Source organism: Nelusetta ayraudi, unplaced genomic scaffold, assembly GCF_046127955.1.
Source record: "Nelusetta ayraudi isolate G7.1 ecotype Tasmania unplaced genomic scaffold, CSIRO-AGI_Nayr_v1 ptg000017l, whole genome shotgun sequence".
NCBI lineage: Eukaryota > Metazoa > Chordata > Actinopteri > Tetraodontiformes > Monacanthidae > Nelusetta > Nelusetta ayraudi.
This window is the reverse complement of record NW_027466067.1, coordinates 9,987,854-10,004,962: the sequence shown is the minus strand read 5'-3', so window position 1 is coordinate 10,004,962 and position 17,109 is coordinate 9,987,854. Positions and strand designations below refer to the sequence as shown.

Genomic DNA, 17,109 nt, shown 5'->3' with positions numbered 1-17,109 from the left:
AAACATGGTGGAAACCATGCCGCTGATTGTTGATGACCTAAAATCATTAGAATAACTCACTTCCGATGTCACAAATACTTTTTTTTCTTACAATATGACAAATATAACAAATATAACTAGAAGGACAAAGATAACACAGATGTTGCGCAAATCCATGAGAAAAATGACAAAACGTATGTAAAGCAAAACACTGAGGGAGGTGTGTGTTATGGGAAATGAAATCTCACACTCTAACACTGAAGGTCTACAATGTAGGCATTACAATGTAGACTCTACACAACATCTCTTATAACATGTTTTATGCCATTACCATTCCTTTACAGAGGCTTTGCATTCATGATTTTAGAGTTTGTTACTGCAGTTTATTTTATTCTATGAGTACTCTCCAGATATACAATCCAAGATTTCAGATTCCTCCCTAAGGCATTGTTGTCACTTTGCCATGGAGATATAAAACAGGAACGATTATGATGATGGATCATGCTCCTCTTCCAGTTGAAATATTACAGGACACAGGCATTATAATCTATAGATCTTTATTTATTTTTGCAGATAACATATATTCAATGCAATCATGCACTTTCATATAACACCATCTAAAGACATTTATTATATTTTATACACAGAATATTTTACATTAGGCCCATGAAACAGCTAGAAATATACAAAACAATATTCTCTGACTAGACATATCTATGACATTTTTCATTATTTATTATCATCTTTATTATTATTATTTCTCTATTCTGTTATTGTCATTTTAATTGTACTTTTGAGAGGCATATGTGCTTTTGTTTCTGAGATAATAATATTATTATTGCAGAAAACAGCAAATAATATCACATACTTTTTTTTTTTTTCGTTTTTGTTCAACATTTAGACAAAAGAAAAAGAAAAAAAAAACTCAGGTTGTACGGACATTCACAGATACATGTATTACACAGCTCAGTTTACAACATCATTCAAGAGAGAAAACTGCAGTATGATAACTTTGTACAAAATTCATGGAACCCTTTGTCATTGCACGTTTAATGTCACATATCTTTGAGAAAAACATACATACAAAGAAAACAAACGGGACTCGATTCAACCTGATTCCTGTCGCATGTAGCTGCCACAGAAGCAAATTTTTCGTAATCCTCTTTCCCGGTAATACAGGGATATCTGTGTCACAGTAGTGTATATCTGGAGAGAGACAGGTTTTCATATTGCCGTGCGCGCTTGATATGTAAGTTTTTCTTTATCCTCTTAAAAGGAGTAGTTTCAGTGGTGTTGGCTGATATAGCATTCAGCTATATTCTGCTTTAACAGTGCGTTCGCCAGCTGACCGAGCCAAAGCGTCTCCCTCCGAGGTCTGAAACAGAAAATTTACCCGCCACTGGGAGGAAACACGCTGTCGTTTCTACTGAACAAGCGAAGGCCATCACAGTTTGTTTCTCCGATAGAAAAGACGTATGTGTGCGTCTCGCTCAACGGAACGCAACGCAACCAGATACGCAAACATGCTGCAAATGTTCACACACGCACATACCCCCCTAAACCCTCCCCGCCCCCCGCCCTCCTGCCCTTTCTCAGCGAGTTTTTCAGTGGCTAATTTCACATTAGCTAAGTTTCATTTTCAGTAATATTAAAAAAATCATGCAGTTAAAAATGAAGGAACGACAAGACTAGCATCGTAGCTGTTGGTTAGTCACCGTTTTCGGCACACGGTGGCTCGCGGGTGCGTCGACGCTTGCTGAGCGTGCATGCGTATCGAGTGGTGTCGCGAGAATGCAACACACTTTTTCATTTGGTTGTTTTGTGAGCGTGTCGTAAAATGCGATGTGATTTAAGGATGTTTTCCAAATTGTGCGTTGCGTTTGTGCTCTCAGGCTGTTTTGAATCACAGCTCATTGTGCGACTCGGCCGGTCGTCTGGAAGGAAATTGACACCGCCATGGGGTGGGGCGAAGGTTTTGATCTTTATTGTGTTTCTGTGTGAGGGGAGGGTCTGAGAGAATTTGGTCACGTCCACCTTTGTTCCTGAGAAACGGATTACTATACAGAGTAAAGTCAGAATCGTAGTAGCTGTCAAAGAGAGACAGTGTGCAGTCTTGAGTGCAGCAGCCCCGTGAAACGTTTCCATTCACACAATTCAGAGAGTGTAGCCTAAACTGAGCATGTGTTCATTTTGACTGTTTGAATGTTAAGACGGAGAAATGTTAGCCTACTTTTAGCATCTTTTTTGGAAGCCAGAGGGAAGAAGTTATATTCAATTACAGGTAAAGGCTGTTTTGTTTTTTGTTTTGTTTTTTAATCTTTTTGTCCTTGTTTCATTCTAGAGAAACAAACTTGACTAAATCCAAAAAGTTACTGGATCCAATGTCTGCACCGCTCTTTGCAACTCGAGTTAGATTTTGGTCCTTCTTACTGTCACACATAGAAAACGATCTAAAAAGGATTCTACAAAAGGAACAAAACAAACAAAAAAATAGACTACATACAAAGTTATTGTTGTAACAGTTATAACAGTCTCTCGCTGTTTTGTCCTACGCAAGTCAGTTCTGCTGCTGTCACTAGTTTCAGTCGAGCCAGAAGATAGTTGGACGCTTTAAAATTCCATTTTATGTTTGTGCTTTTTCATAGGTAGTCCCAAACTTGGGCGGTAAACATTTCAGGTGAACCGCAGGGTCCTGCGAGGGAGTGATAGTCCGGCTGAAGTCTTTTCTACACGTACGAGCAAATTTGGCCTTTCCTGTTTGCACGTTCCCATATTATCTTTGCATTAAATCAATCAGTGTTTGACTTTTGCTTTAGAAACGTTCAAATACTTTTATTTAAAACCTACTACACTGTAATTATATCACTGTATTTTTTTTTTTTTTTTAATGTACAAGCAAAATGCATTAAACGTAGTTGTCTTTGTACAGTAGTCATAGTTAGTACTTTAATCAATATCTTTAAAGTAGCACATTACTATTGAATCAATGTGGGCCTTTTTAAATTTAAATTATACCTTTAATATACAGTAATCACCTAAGTCACACTTCCTCCTCTAAAAAGTCTAGCTTTTTTTTGCATAATGAAAATTATAATATCACAACAATGTTGCTGGGTAGCTTGATTCTCCATCATAAGTTTGTATAACTTCGCATTATACAAACAAAGAAAACAAACAAACAGAAAAACCCCTTTAAAATAAAAGTGTAATCAGGTTGGTCTCACGTGTCCCCAGGAGGTAGGTGAATAAAAGCAGACGTGGAAGTCTGGTGGTCGTTCCCAACCGTGACTACGTGGTTTGTTTTTTATTTTCTGCACGGGTCGCCGGGCAGGCCTTCGAGACAAGAGAGACACCCACAGGAGTTTCTAGATGTAGGCCTCCTCGTTGGCAGGGTTCTGACTCTGGTTCTCCGTTTGCTGGTCCGGACCGTTTTCCTGAGCCTTTACCAGCACCACAGGCTTGATCATCATCCGCAGACGCTGCACGGGGGGGGGGGGGGAGGGGGGGGAGTTACAGAAAGACGAAGAAGTTAGGGACGTTAACGCAGGTTCAAGCGTTCCTGTTTGTGAGACTTTATAATGCAGCGTTTGTGAATAGGAAAAACAAAATAGAAAGAGCATTAACTATAACGAAACACACCGGTTCAGTGGCTGTGACAGTGATGAACGCACAACCTGAGGCTACAAATGCAAATATTCTAGGAACTCTCAGTATGGCATGAATACATTACCACAATGTGCTTGCTGGTTCTAAATGCATGCATCCTGCTGTGATCAGTTAAGGCACAACAAAACCCAGGCTGGTGCGTCTGAAGCTCCAGGATTAATTCATTTTCACTTTACCGGTGTTTCCTGACTGCAACATTTCAAGCCTGCAAACATATTTTTGTAAATATACTGCAACTTTGTTTATACTGCAAAGTCCATCCAATAAATCCTTTCGTTGTTTCTCCTGTCAGCCAAGTGTTCTGGTAATCAGCCCTTTATGATGTCACAAAAGAAAAAAAAGAAAAAAAACATCCGGTAGTTTGTGTTGTTCCAAATCACACTGAATTCTGGATTCAGCCACCTCTTATCTTTTTCAGTGGGGAGTTATAGTGGGTTGCAAATAAACTGTGAAGACAGAAGAGACAAGACTGCACCATAAACACCAACCAATGCTTGGTTAAAAAGTGCCACCGTACTGAGAGGTCCCCCTGCCAGCCAGCTAATGAACATTAGCTCGCACATCGCTAACACCATCACGCCACTCCCTTCATCGTGATTTTCAGAGAGGATGCGCCCCTCTAAAGGCCACTGATACTCCCTCAGCCCAACCTACCCTTTGAGACCACCCTGCAGATGTAAACATGAGGATATGTTCATAAGGAAACTAAAACAGTGTTTTTGCGAATCCTTTTTAGGAAAAGCTGCCACACGAGGGTCTGAGTTCAATTTGCTGGGTGAAAAGTAAAGATCCGCAAACAGGAACAATGAAAGGCCGTTAACAGTGATAAGATCCAAACTACTCAACCCTGTCCAAAGGCAAATAAATAATCTAGAAACAATAAAAGGCCTTTATTTGGATGGCTATCGGGCCGAAACGCGTGGGTTTTAATTTCTCTCTGTGAGATAGCCATTGAAATAAAGGTTTTTGACTGTTTCAAGAAGTGCGATCTCTTGTTTTTTGGTTTGCTGTTTCCCAAGAGCATCTTCGCTACATGCTTTGAACCTTCTGAGCACTCTTGGCTTTTCAGTATAAATAATAAGATCTGTTGCACAAGCCAGGATGTGGGACTCTGCCCTCAGCCGCCAAATATATCACGTTATTTTTTCTTTCGTGGAAGTGAGCGTCCGTCTGGCACTCAGCACTAATCAGCTGGCTGATTGCTACAATTAGACAATCAGGCCTCAGCTGCTGCTGCTGCTGCTGCTGCAGGATGTGACACCTGCTCGTTGCCTCCGACCGACTCTGTTGCGCCGCCTGCAATTATGCCCCATTTAATCAGTCAGCAGGAGCTCCGGAGATATAAGTCACCAGGCACTGTATGGGAGTCATGCTATCATCCGACACGTTGTATAAGGCTGCAAATCAAAACGCTCCTAATACGAAGGCGTGGAAGAGGTTTCTTCTGCCATTGATTACAATCGTCAGATCAATGGGACCTTTTTCCATTCGGCGCCGCAAGAATTGAACATAATTTACTGAGGAGTCGGTGTCTGGTGGCGGAGAAAAGACGCGTATAATGGTGCGGCAGAACTAATTACAAACTCCATTTTTGCTAATCCTTTTATCGCCGTTCTACACTTCATGCCAATTTATCACATCGTTCACCGCCGCGCGCCGGCGCCTGCTCCTCGCTGAAAACACAGCTGTAATACACGCAGCCCAAAAGCACACTGCTGTGAGCTGACAGATCCGGCAAACAGACAGAACTCTTGCTGCTAAATTGCATTTCTAGGCGCCGCTTTTCGCCGCCTGCCTGTAAAGAAGCACATTTATTTATCCTGGCTTCAGTCTATCTGGTAAACACAGCATGTTTGAGCCCGACTGCTACAAAAACAAAAATCTCGACAAGGTGACCTCAAATGTTCGTTAAAGCTCCCGTGGCTAAAATTGATCTCCTTGGTCAAAATCCCCGGCATCTGAAGGTGAAATTCACCCCATCCTGTCGGAACCGGCGTCGAAACCCCACTGTATTTGCCTGCGTTGGGTTTGTCGTACAGTGTGTGATAATGCGTTTCAGCCCGAAATCTTGCATAGCGAGTAATCCACTCCAAACTCTTAACGCCGAGCCTGCCTCGCTGTCAAGTGCAGATTAAAATTCAAACCACTGAATGCAGCAGAAGTGCGAGACGTTCAGATGTGGGTACAGAAACCCATAAGTTGTGCGATATTATGGCCATTGTGTTTGCACTAAGCTGACTTGGTATTTATATTCCAGTGAGAATCATGACGTCTTGTGCAAAATGCATGATTCCGTTCATGTGAATGGGCAACATTGTGCAAAACCCACTGCTCCAGTGTTGCATCGGCCCGGAAAACCATGATTTAATTTAAGTGCATTGTTGTTCTTACCTCTTTGTATGTGCCTTTGAGGTTGAGGAACATGTAGACCATGTAGCCGGGGATGAGGGTCATGGAGGAGAGGGCCATGCACCAGCCAACTCCTTGCCCCCATTTTGGGAACACATAGTCACCCAAAGTGAGAGGGACCATCTGCACTGCACTGAACAAGAAGACTCCCTGCAAAAAAACACAAAACATGATTGTAACTTTTGAACTTCATTTCTGTAAAATTCTGTTAAAAGCATAAATAAATGCAGCATTCTAAACTTTGATGCAAAGATATTTTTTTGCATGCATTCATTTTTTGGTTTAGTTTACACTGTATGCATAAATGCATGCCACAGTGAAACTCTTTATCATAAGAAAGCAGACTGCAGATCTCTGTTTTGTCTGCGTTTCGCTTGGCCTCATGTCTGGACTCCACTTTGTGTGAAAGCATAAATGTTTACCAAGAGCAAATGGAAATTCAGTAGTTACCTTTTGATCTAAAAGCACACGTGCATTCTTTTAAAACTTCACTTTGTGATAACATCCCTTTAAACGTTTTCACAAAAAGCATTTGCACCATCACGTGGCTGTGAATATCAGCAGTGCGACGTTTACACTCAAGTCCATGCCAACACCAACGTTATGGGTTGAAACAATGTTTAATAAATCGTGCGCGTTAGCCAGAGATGACACTTACGGCCACGATGAGTGGAGTGAAAACCACCCAGCAGGCCTTCCACCACAGACAGGGCCTGTATCCAATCATTTCCTCAATGTTGTCATAGAACTTGTTGGCACCTGCAAGCGGAAGAAGATGATGAGGATGAAGCACGATACAATTAAAAAGGACAACCTTGACTGACTTCCAAAAAAGTTGCAAACAAGCGACAGAATCATGAAAAGCGTTTTTCTGGAGTTTTATTTTGTGGGGGGGGGAGTGGGGGGGGGACTTCCTTAAAGAGATGAATGTGGAATAAACGCAGCTCACCGTAAAACCATGAGATGGAGACGCACTCAAAGAAGACCAGGAAGAGCAGGCACATTCCGCTAGCGGAGTAGTAGTCAAACAGCTTGAACACATACAGGCCGCCCTGCAAGGGGAGAGCAGCAGTAACAGGAGGGGGGAGGGGAGAAGGAGGGGTAGAGATATCAGACCAATGCAGGCGTCGGGAAAACAGAAGGAATGGGAACAATCCTATCCAAACCGGTCAGCTGGAATAATATCAAGGTCAAGAGCACCAGCAGCCTCGTCTGGTGCGACCGCAATGCAACTGCGCCGCTGAAGCCCCAAACAGTCAGTTAGACGTGCGACGCGCAACCTCTGGAGACTGGGATCATATCATGGCAGAGGGGCGGCTCAGAGGGACCCGCTACAGTTCGTCAGCTGCAGCCCCGCCGAGCTTCCATGTGTTTTATCGTAGACTGGCCCCGGAGCCGCGATTAGGCTAACCGCCTCGTCCCAGCGATGGCGTGCGCCGTGACGGGAATCCAGTTTGGCAGAAGAGGAGGGACATTGCAGGGTCATCGAGTCGTTACCAAACACGGCCTCGGCCTCAAGTCATGCTGTCATTTTTTTTAGCTCAGACGGAGGCAGATGCCTCGCAAGTCCCCGCGCTGACTTTTGGCCCTCGTGCTTTGCTGCGCATCACTTCAGACCAACTACGAAAACTCTTTTTTCGTACTTTTGCAGCGTCGCCTGTGGTGATCTGCGGCCTTCATAAAAGTGAAGTAGAAGTGCAGGGACTGATTTGGACAGGTTGAACTAGGACAGTTTCAAATTCACTGTTTTTTCCGAGAAAAGAAAGAAAAACAGGCACAATTCAATATTTGCTCTTTAAAACCTTATTAAAAGGTTCTGAAAACTAAAATTAGACCACAAACAATGATCAGTTTTTAATCTTCAATAGTTCAACTTGATTCTATGTTTCCAAGTTGCAAGTCGTTTTATCTGCAACATCGTCATCAGACTTTAACCTTGCTATGATCATATGGTCATTTAGACAGATAAAAACTAATCTCAAACATGATGTTGAATGCACCTTGGAGGGGGTCTGACCCCAGTTGCCAGTCAATCATGTGACCTTCAGATTTCATCTGAAGACTTGAGGTAACAACAAAGCTAAGTCAGGTTGCGGCAGATTACTGGGTAAGTTACTGAGATGGTTTCCTTTCGAGATGCTTTGGAGGTCTTTCTTCCTATCCTATGTTACGAAATAAACTGAAGCACACTGAAATGCAGGGATGCAGACACTTTAAGGTGGCTTTTAGCTTTGCATTAACTTTGTCATTCTACTGTAGGCTTGCTTCTTTAGTAACTTCCTCAGCATTGATGAATTATGAACAAAAGTAGATTTTTTTTTTGTTTTTACCTGTGTGATGTTGGAGAGTCCAATGATGTAGGAAACAACGCACACGGCTGCAATGAATATCTCTCTGCGCTTTCGGAGGACGTGAGGGAACTCATCCACCAGCGCGGTGATGAATCCTTCCACGGTGCAGAACTGGAGACGGTGCAGAGCCACATCAAGACATTTTGCAAATTAAAAATGGCTTCAAAGGACTACCAATATTTATGATGTTGTAAATTGATATTACTATTGTCATGACTACCTGGCTGTCAATTCCCAGCATCAGCAGCATGGAGAAAAAGAGTATGGCCCACAGAGGGGAAATGGGCAGCTGGGTCACCGCCTCAGGGTAAGCCAAAAATGCCAGACCAGGTCCTGATCAAAGACAAGTATTATAGGCAAGATGATGAGACATCATCATAAGGTTGTCAAGAAAACAAGGCAAGAAAATTGAGTTATTACATGTTCAGTATTTCCAAGTTACAATAAAAATTAACAATAGTAAAGCAGCTATTTTCTTCATTTATTTTCCCTTAAAAAACAAAAAAAGAGAAAATTATATATTTTTGTTAACCGACAGACGCAATTTCTATTGTAAAATATGAAACAATCACCAAATTTAAAAAGAGGAATAATACAGATACCTAAAGGGCTATTTAGGCCCCTCAATACCAAGCGTCTCTTGTCTGCACTGTGCCTATTGTCGTCGACGCGTTCCAACACCGGCGCCAATTACCTGAGGCTGCCACATCAGCGATGGGTCTCTTTGTTACATAAGACATGAACCCCACAATGGAAAAGATGACAAAGCCGGCGAACATGCTGGTGAAGGAGTTGATGCAGCAGACAATGACAGAATCTCTGTACGGGAGAGACAAAGCACAAGGCAGCCATTGTCACGCCGATATCACTTCCTTATCAACCCGTCACACATTGTCGAGAGGCATGTTGGGTGGGGGGGAGGGGCTGCTTGACAGCCATTTTGCATCTGGCGGTATAGCGCGGCGGCGGAATACATTTATATTAACCCCGCTCTCTTTAAAATGGCAGCGAGCGTCTGCTGCTTCCCAACATTTGGAACGCATTAGCAGTCATTTCCCTCGCTGGCACCGTCGTGGCCGTGCACTGTTTTTGCGGGTTTTGCAGAGCCATTATTTTGAGCCAGTTGGCTTGGATGAATGCAGTACATGTCACATTTGCAATAAGCAGTGTCCTCCACAATCACCTGCAGCTGAGAGAGCCAATTTAGGTGGAAAAACATCGGGAAACGCAGAGAAAGAGGAGCAGAACCACGACCAGATCTTCCTCTTTCCGGGTCAGCATTAGCACAGCGATAAAAGGTTATCATATATAAAAAGAGTCTATGCCACATTCAATAGTAGAGGCAACAGTAAACTGTACTATTGTCGCTGCAGTCCCTCTAATGCTGCCCACTGTTTTTTCTAGCACATTTGGGTGCCCTGAGATATTAAACTTTTTTTTTGTTTTTTGCTTTTTCAGTTGTCACATATGGCCTTGTTGTCCCTAAGCAGGGGTTAAATTCCCCCTAACTTACAATCACGAAATTCCAGGGCCTGTTTGGATACTGCGTGGCTGTAAACCAGTGTTCATCATGCAATGTGACAGAGGAACACCAAAAATCTGTGCCTGCCGGTGTCAAACAAAGCCAAAATAACACAACTGCTGATACAGCTGGAGGCTCCTATAACCCCAGAATAGGACGTGCGGCGGGCACTGTGTTGCCAGGAAACTGAAAAAATGAAAAAAAAAAAAGGCACACACAAAAAAAAACTCTATATATTTGTATGAGTGTCTCGAGTGTTGGACTGCAATTACTTAAGGTGTCAAATTGCAATCACCTACCTGTATACGTTATTGTTGAAGGTGTTGTAGCTGCCGAGAGCAATCAGGGAGCCTAATCCCAGCCCATAGGAGAAGAAAATCTGTGTGGCAGCATCCAGCCACACCTGACACACAAACACACACAAAGAAATGTTAGCTAAAGCTGATTAAACCATGGATGTTTTATACATATATAATATGTTTTAAATATGCTATATAGCCTCTGTAATTGTGACCTTTTCTTCTCTCATACCATCAGTTTCTGCACCGCCGTCACCATGCTAGTCAAGACCTGGACTACAGCCTAAAAGCCTGAACCAAATAATGAATCTTTAAGAACAGAACAAGCCTACAGGATTAAATAGTCTGTGCTGATTTCTGTGGTTCCATCAGCAAACATTTTGTTTATCATCCAAGAAAATAATTCAAGTCTCCAGTGGAGCAGTCTTGCATGATTAATTATCCCCAAAACACTGTTGGCCTCCAGAAAACAGCATAAATAGCACCTTGCTTCCAACCCTTCACTGTTTTTAGCTTAATTTCAAAACTCATACATCGTTGGGGACAAGGGGACTAAAAACTGTATAATGTATCCGTGCCGTGCGTATTAACAAACTCTTTTGGAAAGGTGAAGGAAGCCCAAGAAGTCAAGGAAGGACTTCTCTCAGTTCTTGAAGTTAATTGTTAGGATGGAGAACTTTTTAATCCTGGAGACCAATCAATTGGGATTTTCAACTTATCAAAAGTCAAGACAATGCCTTTGTTAAAGATGTCATTGGATCAGATCGAGCTTTTTGATGATCAACAGTAACTTACTAGTAAAATACATGCAAACATTTCCCAACTAAAACTGGTTTTGGACCCACTGAGCCGCAGATGAAGAGCGTACCTCCGACTCCTTCAGTTTGTTGAAGTCTGGCGTGATGTAGAACAGGATCCCATCTATAGCGCCGGGTAGAGTGACGCCACGGCAAAACAGTATGAACAGCATGAAGTAAGGATACGTGGCTGAGAAGTACACCACCTGTGGGGACAAACACGTTTTTTTGTTGTTGCGAAAGAAACAAGTAAGACAACATATGTCAGAACCGCGGAGCGACTCAACTCTTGGTGAACAGTGTTTCAGTGCTTTGGTGCCGTGCGCCACAGCGCAGCACAGCACAGTGACCTAGTCAGCCCCTCCCTGGAGGCAGCGCGACCCCGGGATGGTAGGGGTCAGCACACTCCCAGCTCATTTCGCTCCTTATCTGAGATACTTTAGCACTGCGCTACCCAAAGGCAGCGCAGTTCACGCAGCTTTTAAAGCTAATAAAAAATGCCATGTCTTGGTCATTCCCTATTTCTGTGGCAAAACTTATGCAATATATTTACCTCTAAGGAGCATCAGGCCTGCAGTGTTTTACATCATCATTGTTACATCATCACTCTTGTTGATTTTCAAAATGTGAAAATGTGATGTGTTTTTATTTTTAATTCATTATGGTGGTGAGTTTGATTTGTGAACACAATGGGGGTTCATCTATGTGTAAATATGTGTTCATTTCTTTTACAACTCTGTATAAGAAGAATGGGGACATCAGAAAAAAATCTACTTCTACAAATTCCTCTGCTCTTTAGATGGCATAAAATTCGATTAGCTTGCAAATAATTTATATAGATGTCATTGAAGCCACTGCTTATACACATACTTACTTTGCCAGTCCAGCTGACGCCCTTCCAGATACAGAAATAGACCAGCACCCATGCAATGGCGAGTGTGATAGCTAGGGGGACCCTGATCTCCCCGGGCTTCTCCAGACCCTCGGTCATCTGGTGCATGTTGCGTCTGCATGGGAGGAGGGGAGGGAATGGAGGGGTTGAGGGGTGGGGTTGGAGTGAGCAAAGTGGCCTTACCACAATGCACGGCGGCACGCGCGCAACACGCACGGATGCTCTCACAGACATGCACACGTGTGTCTGGATGTTCACAAAGACCCTCATCCCTGCCTTTCTTTTCTCACCCTCGAAGCGTCCTCAAGGCGCCGCCGTCAAGGCAAGCCGCGCTCGCACGCATGCACGCATGCATGTCTGCATGCAATGTTTTTTTTTTTTTACACTCATATTATGTCTCAATCTATGTTTCTCTGAGGCGCTTTCTTGTCGCTGCACAATTTCTTTGGAAAATATTTCCACAAAAGGCATCGCAGCAATTAAGGGTTCCAGTGAACCAACTGATCCTCATGGAGCCGAAAAAGGTCATTTTGGTTGGTGACTCTGATTTCTGATTTGATGCCATGGGGATCTTTTTTTTCTTGTTTATTTTTTTTTTTGCTGTTCAACTTAAATCCTTTCCAGCAAGGCAGCGTCCCTACTACAAGTCAGACATTCATTCAAAGCTTACTCCCAGAACTCCACCACGGCACTGGTTAGGTTCCTAGTGTCTGCGATGCTGTAGTTGGTGTAACAGCGTTCCGTGTTCCAGGCATTGCCACAACTCTGCCATGGTAGATTCTGAAAATTAAAGACAAAAAAGGGGGGAAAAATCACATGGACAGCTCTTTTTCACTTGAGCCGTTCTCCCACCGCCAGGTCCCATTCTCTCTTTCGGCTGGCGAGCAGCCAAGACCATGATACTCATTGAAATTTCATGCTTTTCTCAAAGGATTGAATGCCACGTAGCCGAATGCATCTATCAATACCTTGTGTAAGGCGCTAATTATGTGGGAAAGGAAGCAATAAATGTCATACCCTGTTAGGGTCTGTGCACTCTTATATAAAACGGGGCTGGCAAAATGACCGTGCAACCAACATGTGTGCTTTGTGAAGAGGTGCTTGTGTGAAAAGTGGCTGTTTTTTCTTTCTTTTTAAGAATGGAAAGATTTTGTTTGGAGCCCTGTTTGAACATCGCGTTACGGACAAACGGAACTAAAAGTCACATTGAAAAAACAATGAAATGTTGGGTACTCACAGCGGAGAAGGAATTGTACAGGTAGTAAATAGCCCAGGAAATGATCACAATGTAATAGATATTAAGCCAGAAGGACAGAACAGCAGCAGCCAGACCCACACCTGAAAAAACAGGAGAGTGTTTGATTTCATTGTGTTTTAATTGAACGACGGGAATCATGACGTTTGGCTTGCTTGGAAGAGAGGATGGTTTAATGATAGTGACGTGCCCTCTGTTATGTAATCACCAATCACCTAATTTCAGATGCATTAGCTTGACCTTCACAAAGAGAACATCTTAAGGCCTTAGCAGTGACTGAGGGGCCTTTCTTTCTTCTTCTTCTTCTTTGTTTCTTTGTTTGTTTCTTTTTTTTTTTTTTTTTTTTTTACCTTTGAACATAGGGGCCAGCTTCCACACCCCGAGCCCTCCGACGGAAGTGTACTGGCCGAGAGCCGTCTCCAGTAAGAACAGGGGCATGCCAGCAAATATGAGGGTCAAAAAGTAGGGGATCAAGAAGGCTCCTGGATAAGAGGCGAGAAAGTAGAGAGGCGTGATCAAAGAGGAAGCATAAACATTAGCAATCATCACCATCCGACAGCGACACATCGCTAGAGGTGGAGTTGGGTTTAACACTGCGCCCCACGCAGCAGCGCAGCATCTCGCCAGCGCGCAATTACGCACGGCCGGTGCGGGGTTCTTATACTTTTTAGGACCGTTTTGCCAGAAAGCTCCGAGGGAAACTGTTGGGCTTGGTTGCAGACATTTTTTTTTTGCACTCCTTACTCACAAGGCAAAAAAGGGTGGGGGGAGGAAGATAATCCTGTTTACCTCCTCCGTTCTTTCCACATAAATAAGGAAATCTCCAGACATTTCCGAGTCCTATGGCGTATCCGACACAAGAGAGAAGAAAGTCAAATTTTCCACCCCACGTTTCTCTTTCGGGCAAGTCCTTGTTCGTCTTCTGCACTTTTACCACCAAGGTTTTGGGTTTGTCATTGAGCGTGGTGGCGGGCGCGTCGTTCACCGTCTCCGTCAAGACGTGTCCGTCCGTGGCTTTGGTCCCGTTCGTGGCCATGGTCGCGGTGTGATTCGGATCGCCCTGACCAGAGGAGAGGAAGGGCTTCGAGCAGCGGTCCAGTCACACGCACGACAGCTTCTCCGTCCTGGACACTTCACTTCAAGCACAGCGGCCGAGCGTGGACCAAAAGCGCGGCGTAGTGAGAGTGATCGGGGGGGAAAGGAAGCGGCAGTAGAGCTCCCGTGTTCCTGAAACATAAACAAATACACATTACAAATACTAGCAAAATCCATGAAAGACAAACATTTTAAATGCAAATGTAATATTCAGTGTAAATATACTGAAGTCATAATTTGCAACGTGGAAGTGAGTCTAAGGTCAGTTCAAATAGAAAAAAAAAAAAATCCCTTAACAATCACATTTTGTGGGACAAATACGTGACAATTAATATGTATATGCTGTGCAGCTGAAACTGCTGAAACGCTTCACGGTGTGTGCATTTATTTTTATTTTTTTCATGGCATATCTGTCGCGGTTGAGGAAGATAAATTTGATCTGCGAGCCCCACGGGATCAAATGAAGACTTCTCTTGGCTGTTTAAATTGGCCGGAGTGAATGCGTGTGAGAAGAAATTTAGAGGCTGCCTTTGTCCGTGATTTATTGCGGTCCACATTCGGTGGTCAACTTCCTATGGCTCCCGTACAAGTGAGGAGCAATTAAACACATTTAGGAGTCAGAGACGTCAAATGAATCACATGGAGAGGCTCTGAACTCAGTGCGCATTTTACGAGCATTTTCTAAATGCACAGAGCGGAGTTCGCTGTAATTTTTCAATTAAAAAAAAAGAAAAAGAAAAATCAAGAAAATGTTTTATTAATGGAAACATTGCAATGAGTGGCTGTTGATTTCAATCTGTTTTGAAATTGTATTTTTATTGTTTCAAATCCAAAAATCACATCTGCACGTGACGTCTGAGAATGTGCAAGACGGTGCGCGCACTCTGCGCTCTGCACGCCGTGCGTAACTGCGGGGCAGCATGTGGGCAAATTCTTCGGTATTTAAAATGATAAACGTTAAAAAAAATAAATAAATAAACAAATAAATAAATAAACGAAGGAATCTTTGAAAGGCATTTACGTTAAACGTAACATTTGATTTTAAGTTGACAAACATCCCGTGCGATAAATTTCAAATAATTATGTTCCAGCCTTAACTGCATCTACATCATGCATTCACAGTTTATTTCTAAACGTGGATTTACGGCGAAAGAGTCAAACGCAAAAATTGTTGGCGTGTTTTAGCGTGTTATAGCGTGCCGTGCGTCGCGCGAAAACAAAAAGCGAAGCCGCGCGTCCGCGCACGGTGCCTAAATGAAACGCTCGTGCCTTTTCCTCGGTGATCTCTCAACAAATAAACATTCTCAACCAAACCGCCCAGCGCCCCTAAATTGGCGTGAAAGACAAATAATAACACTTACAGTTAAATCCCGCAATTCTTTCGACGTTTTCCCAAGAAGAAGGACAACAACAAAAAAATTCCAAATGGAATAAAGTTACTTCCGTGGACTTTTCTTTTCTTGTTTTTTTTAGAATAAAACCAGGGTGGGAACTTTGCATCCAACGGCAGAGTGAGCAGGCAGCGATCCTGCGGGTCGAGGATGGAGGACAAAGGCGTCTTTGAGAGCGAGGTGCTGTCCTGGGAGGACTGGTGCTGAAAGAGAGGAGTGCAGAAGAGACGGCGAGAGCAGCTTCCGCCGTCTGAGTTGGAGCGAGCGGGGACGTAACATGGAGCGCAGGATCCTCACTCTAGTCTACATAGCGCCAATGTCACCTCAAAGTCGACCCTCCCCAACTCCAACATTTCCACCAGTGAGATGGCTGCGGGTTTGAGAGAGGAGCATCCTCTTGTCTCAAGGTTTTATATCCTTACTCCTGAAGCTTTTTTTTTCATTAACAACTCCTCTCTCTCTCTCTCCCTCCCCCACTCTCTCCCTCTCATTCTTCCTCTCTCTCTCTCTCTCTCTCTCCCTCTCTTCCCCCTTTTTTCATGTCACTCAAGGGCCAGTTTATACATAACACCCCTCTGTAGGTTACTTAACACGTTTGGTCGCATCCTTTATTCAACCCTGGCAGCAATTTGCTCTCTAAAGTTTTGCAAAGTTGCCACAAACAATGCCAAAGCCCGACTGAGCGTGACTTGCTCTACGCGCTCCCTGAATAAACTTCCATCTTTTCAGACCTTTGGTTGATTAACGGGAAACCGTTTCATGCAAAAGAGGTCAGAAGTAAAATAAAAAATATATATATATTCAGTATTTAAGTAGGGTGATGTTGCATCAAATGCAGCCGCTTCCAAGAAGCAGATACAAAAGGAAGATGCCAGTGGCTGCTCCAGCTCCTGGCAAAGCACGATAAGAGGGTCCCAGCCAATAAAAGGGAGCCCGGGTGTGTGAGATAAATTGAAAACTGTGCTTTATAATCTTCTTAGCCCGCTGTCTTCCAAAACGAAATACCCTTGTGGAACATCCCAAATGAGCAGCCTTAATACAGACTCAAACTACCCGGCGCATTGGGAAAAAAATAAATAAATAAATATTAGGGTCTCACAGGGAGATTAGACTCTGGCCGGGTTTAACAGTCAAAGTTTGAGTGGTGAGTATCGGCGCGAGGATTAAACCCATGTTGGTACAGTATCTAAGAAAATCTGCCTCTAGGAAGGACGAATGTGATAGAAGCCGTGATGATGAAGCTGTCAGATGACTCTTTGTCTCCACTTTTGATATTTGGTGTCACAGCGGCTTTATTTTAACGTCAGGCGGCTAATGTCATAGCTCATGAATTCATGGGTTCTGTCAGAAATGTAGAGAAAAAACGCAAATAAATCCTCTCGTTTTAGTTTGCTTGTTTCTGTTACTCCTACCCTTTTATTTAAACTCCATGTGCTTTTCTGCCCAAATATTC

General features: G+C 43.3%; 1 protein-coding gene across 1 annotated transcript; it reads right to left on the bottom strand.

Annotated features, from left to right (window-relative positions):
• Positions 1 to 519: 519 nt before the first annotated feature.
• On the bottom strand, positions 520 to 16,052 carry slc6a1b (solute carrier family 6 member 1b). The gene is made up of 15 exons (XM_076025340.1): positions 15,627 to 16,052; positions 13,960 to 14,397; positions 13,521 to 13,652; positions 13,153 to 13,253; positions 12,586 to 12,695; positions 11,898 to 12,030; positions 11,095 to 11,229; positions 10,227 to 10,330; positions 9,100 to 9,224; positions 8,626 to 8,738; positions 8,385 to 8,516; positions 7,004 to 7,106; positions 6,713 to 6,813; positions 6,037 to 6,204; positions 520 to 3,458 (listed from the first exon to the last, which is right to left on the bottom strand). The coding sequence occupies exons 2-15, from the start codon at positions 14,204 to 14,206 to the stop codon at positions 3,345 to 3,347; spliced, it is 1,818 nt and encodes a 605-aa protein (XP_075881455.1). The 5' UTR covers positions 14,207 to 14,397; positions 15,627 to 16,052; the 3' UTR covers positions 520 to 3,344.
• Positions 16,053 to 17,109: the final 1,057 nt, after the last annotated feature.

Bases quoted from the DNA above. Each gene is read 5' to 3' on its own strand.
- slc6a1b (XM_076025340.1), bottom strand. From the start codon at position 14,206: ATGGCCACGAACGGGACCAAAGCCACGGACGGACACGTCTTGACGGAG. The intron at 7,107-8,384 runs GTAAAAACAAAA...CTCCCCTTGCAG, and splicing joins GACTCTCCAACATCACACAG to GGCGGCCTGTATGTGTTCAA. The intron at 3,459-6,036 runs GTAAGAACAACA...CCCCCCGTGCAG, and splicing joins TCAAAGGCACATACAAAGAG to CGTCTGCGGATGATGATCAA.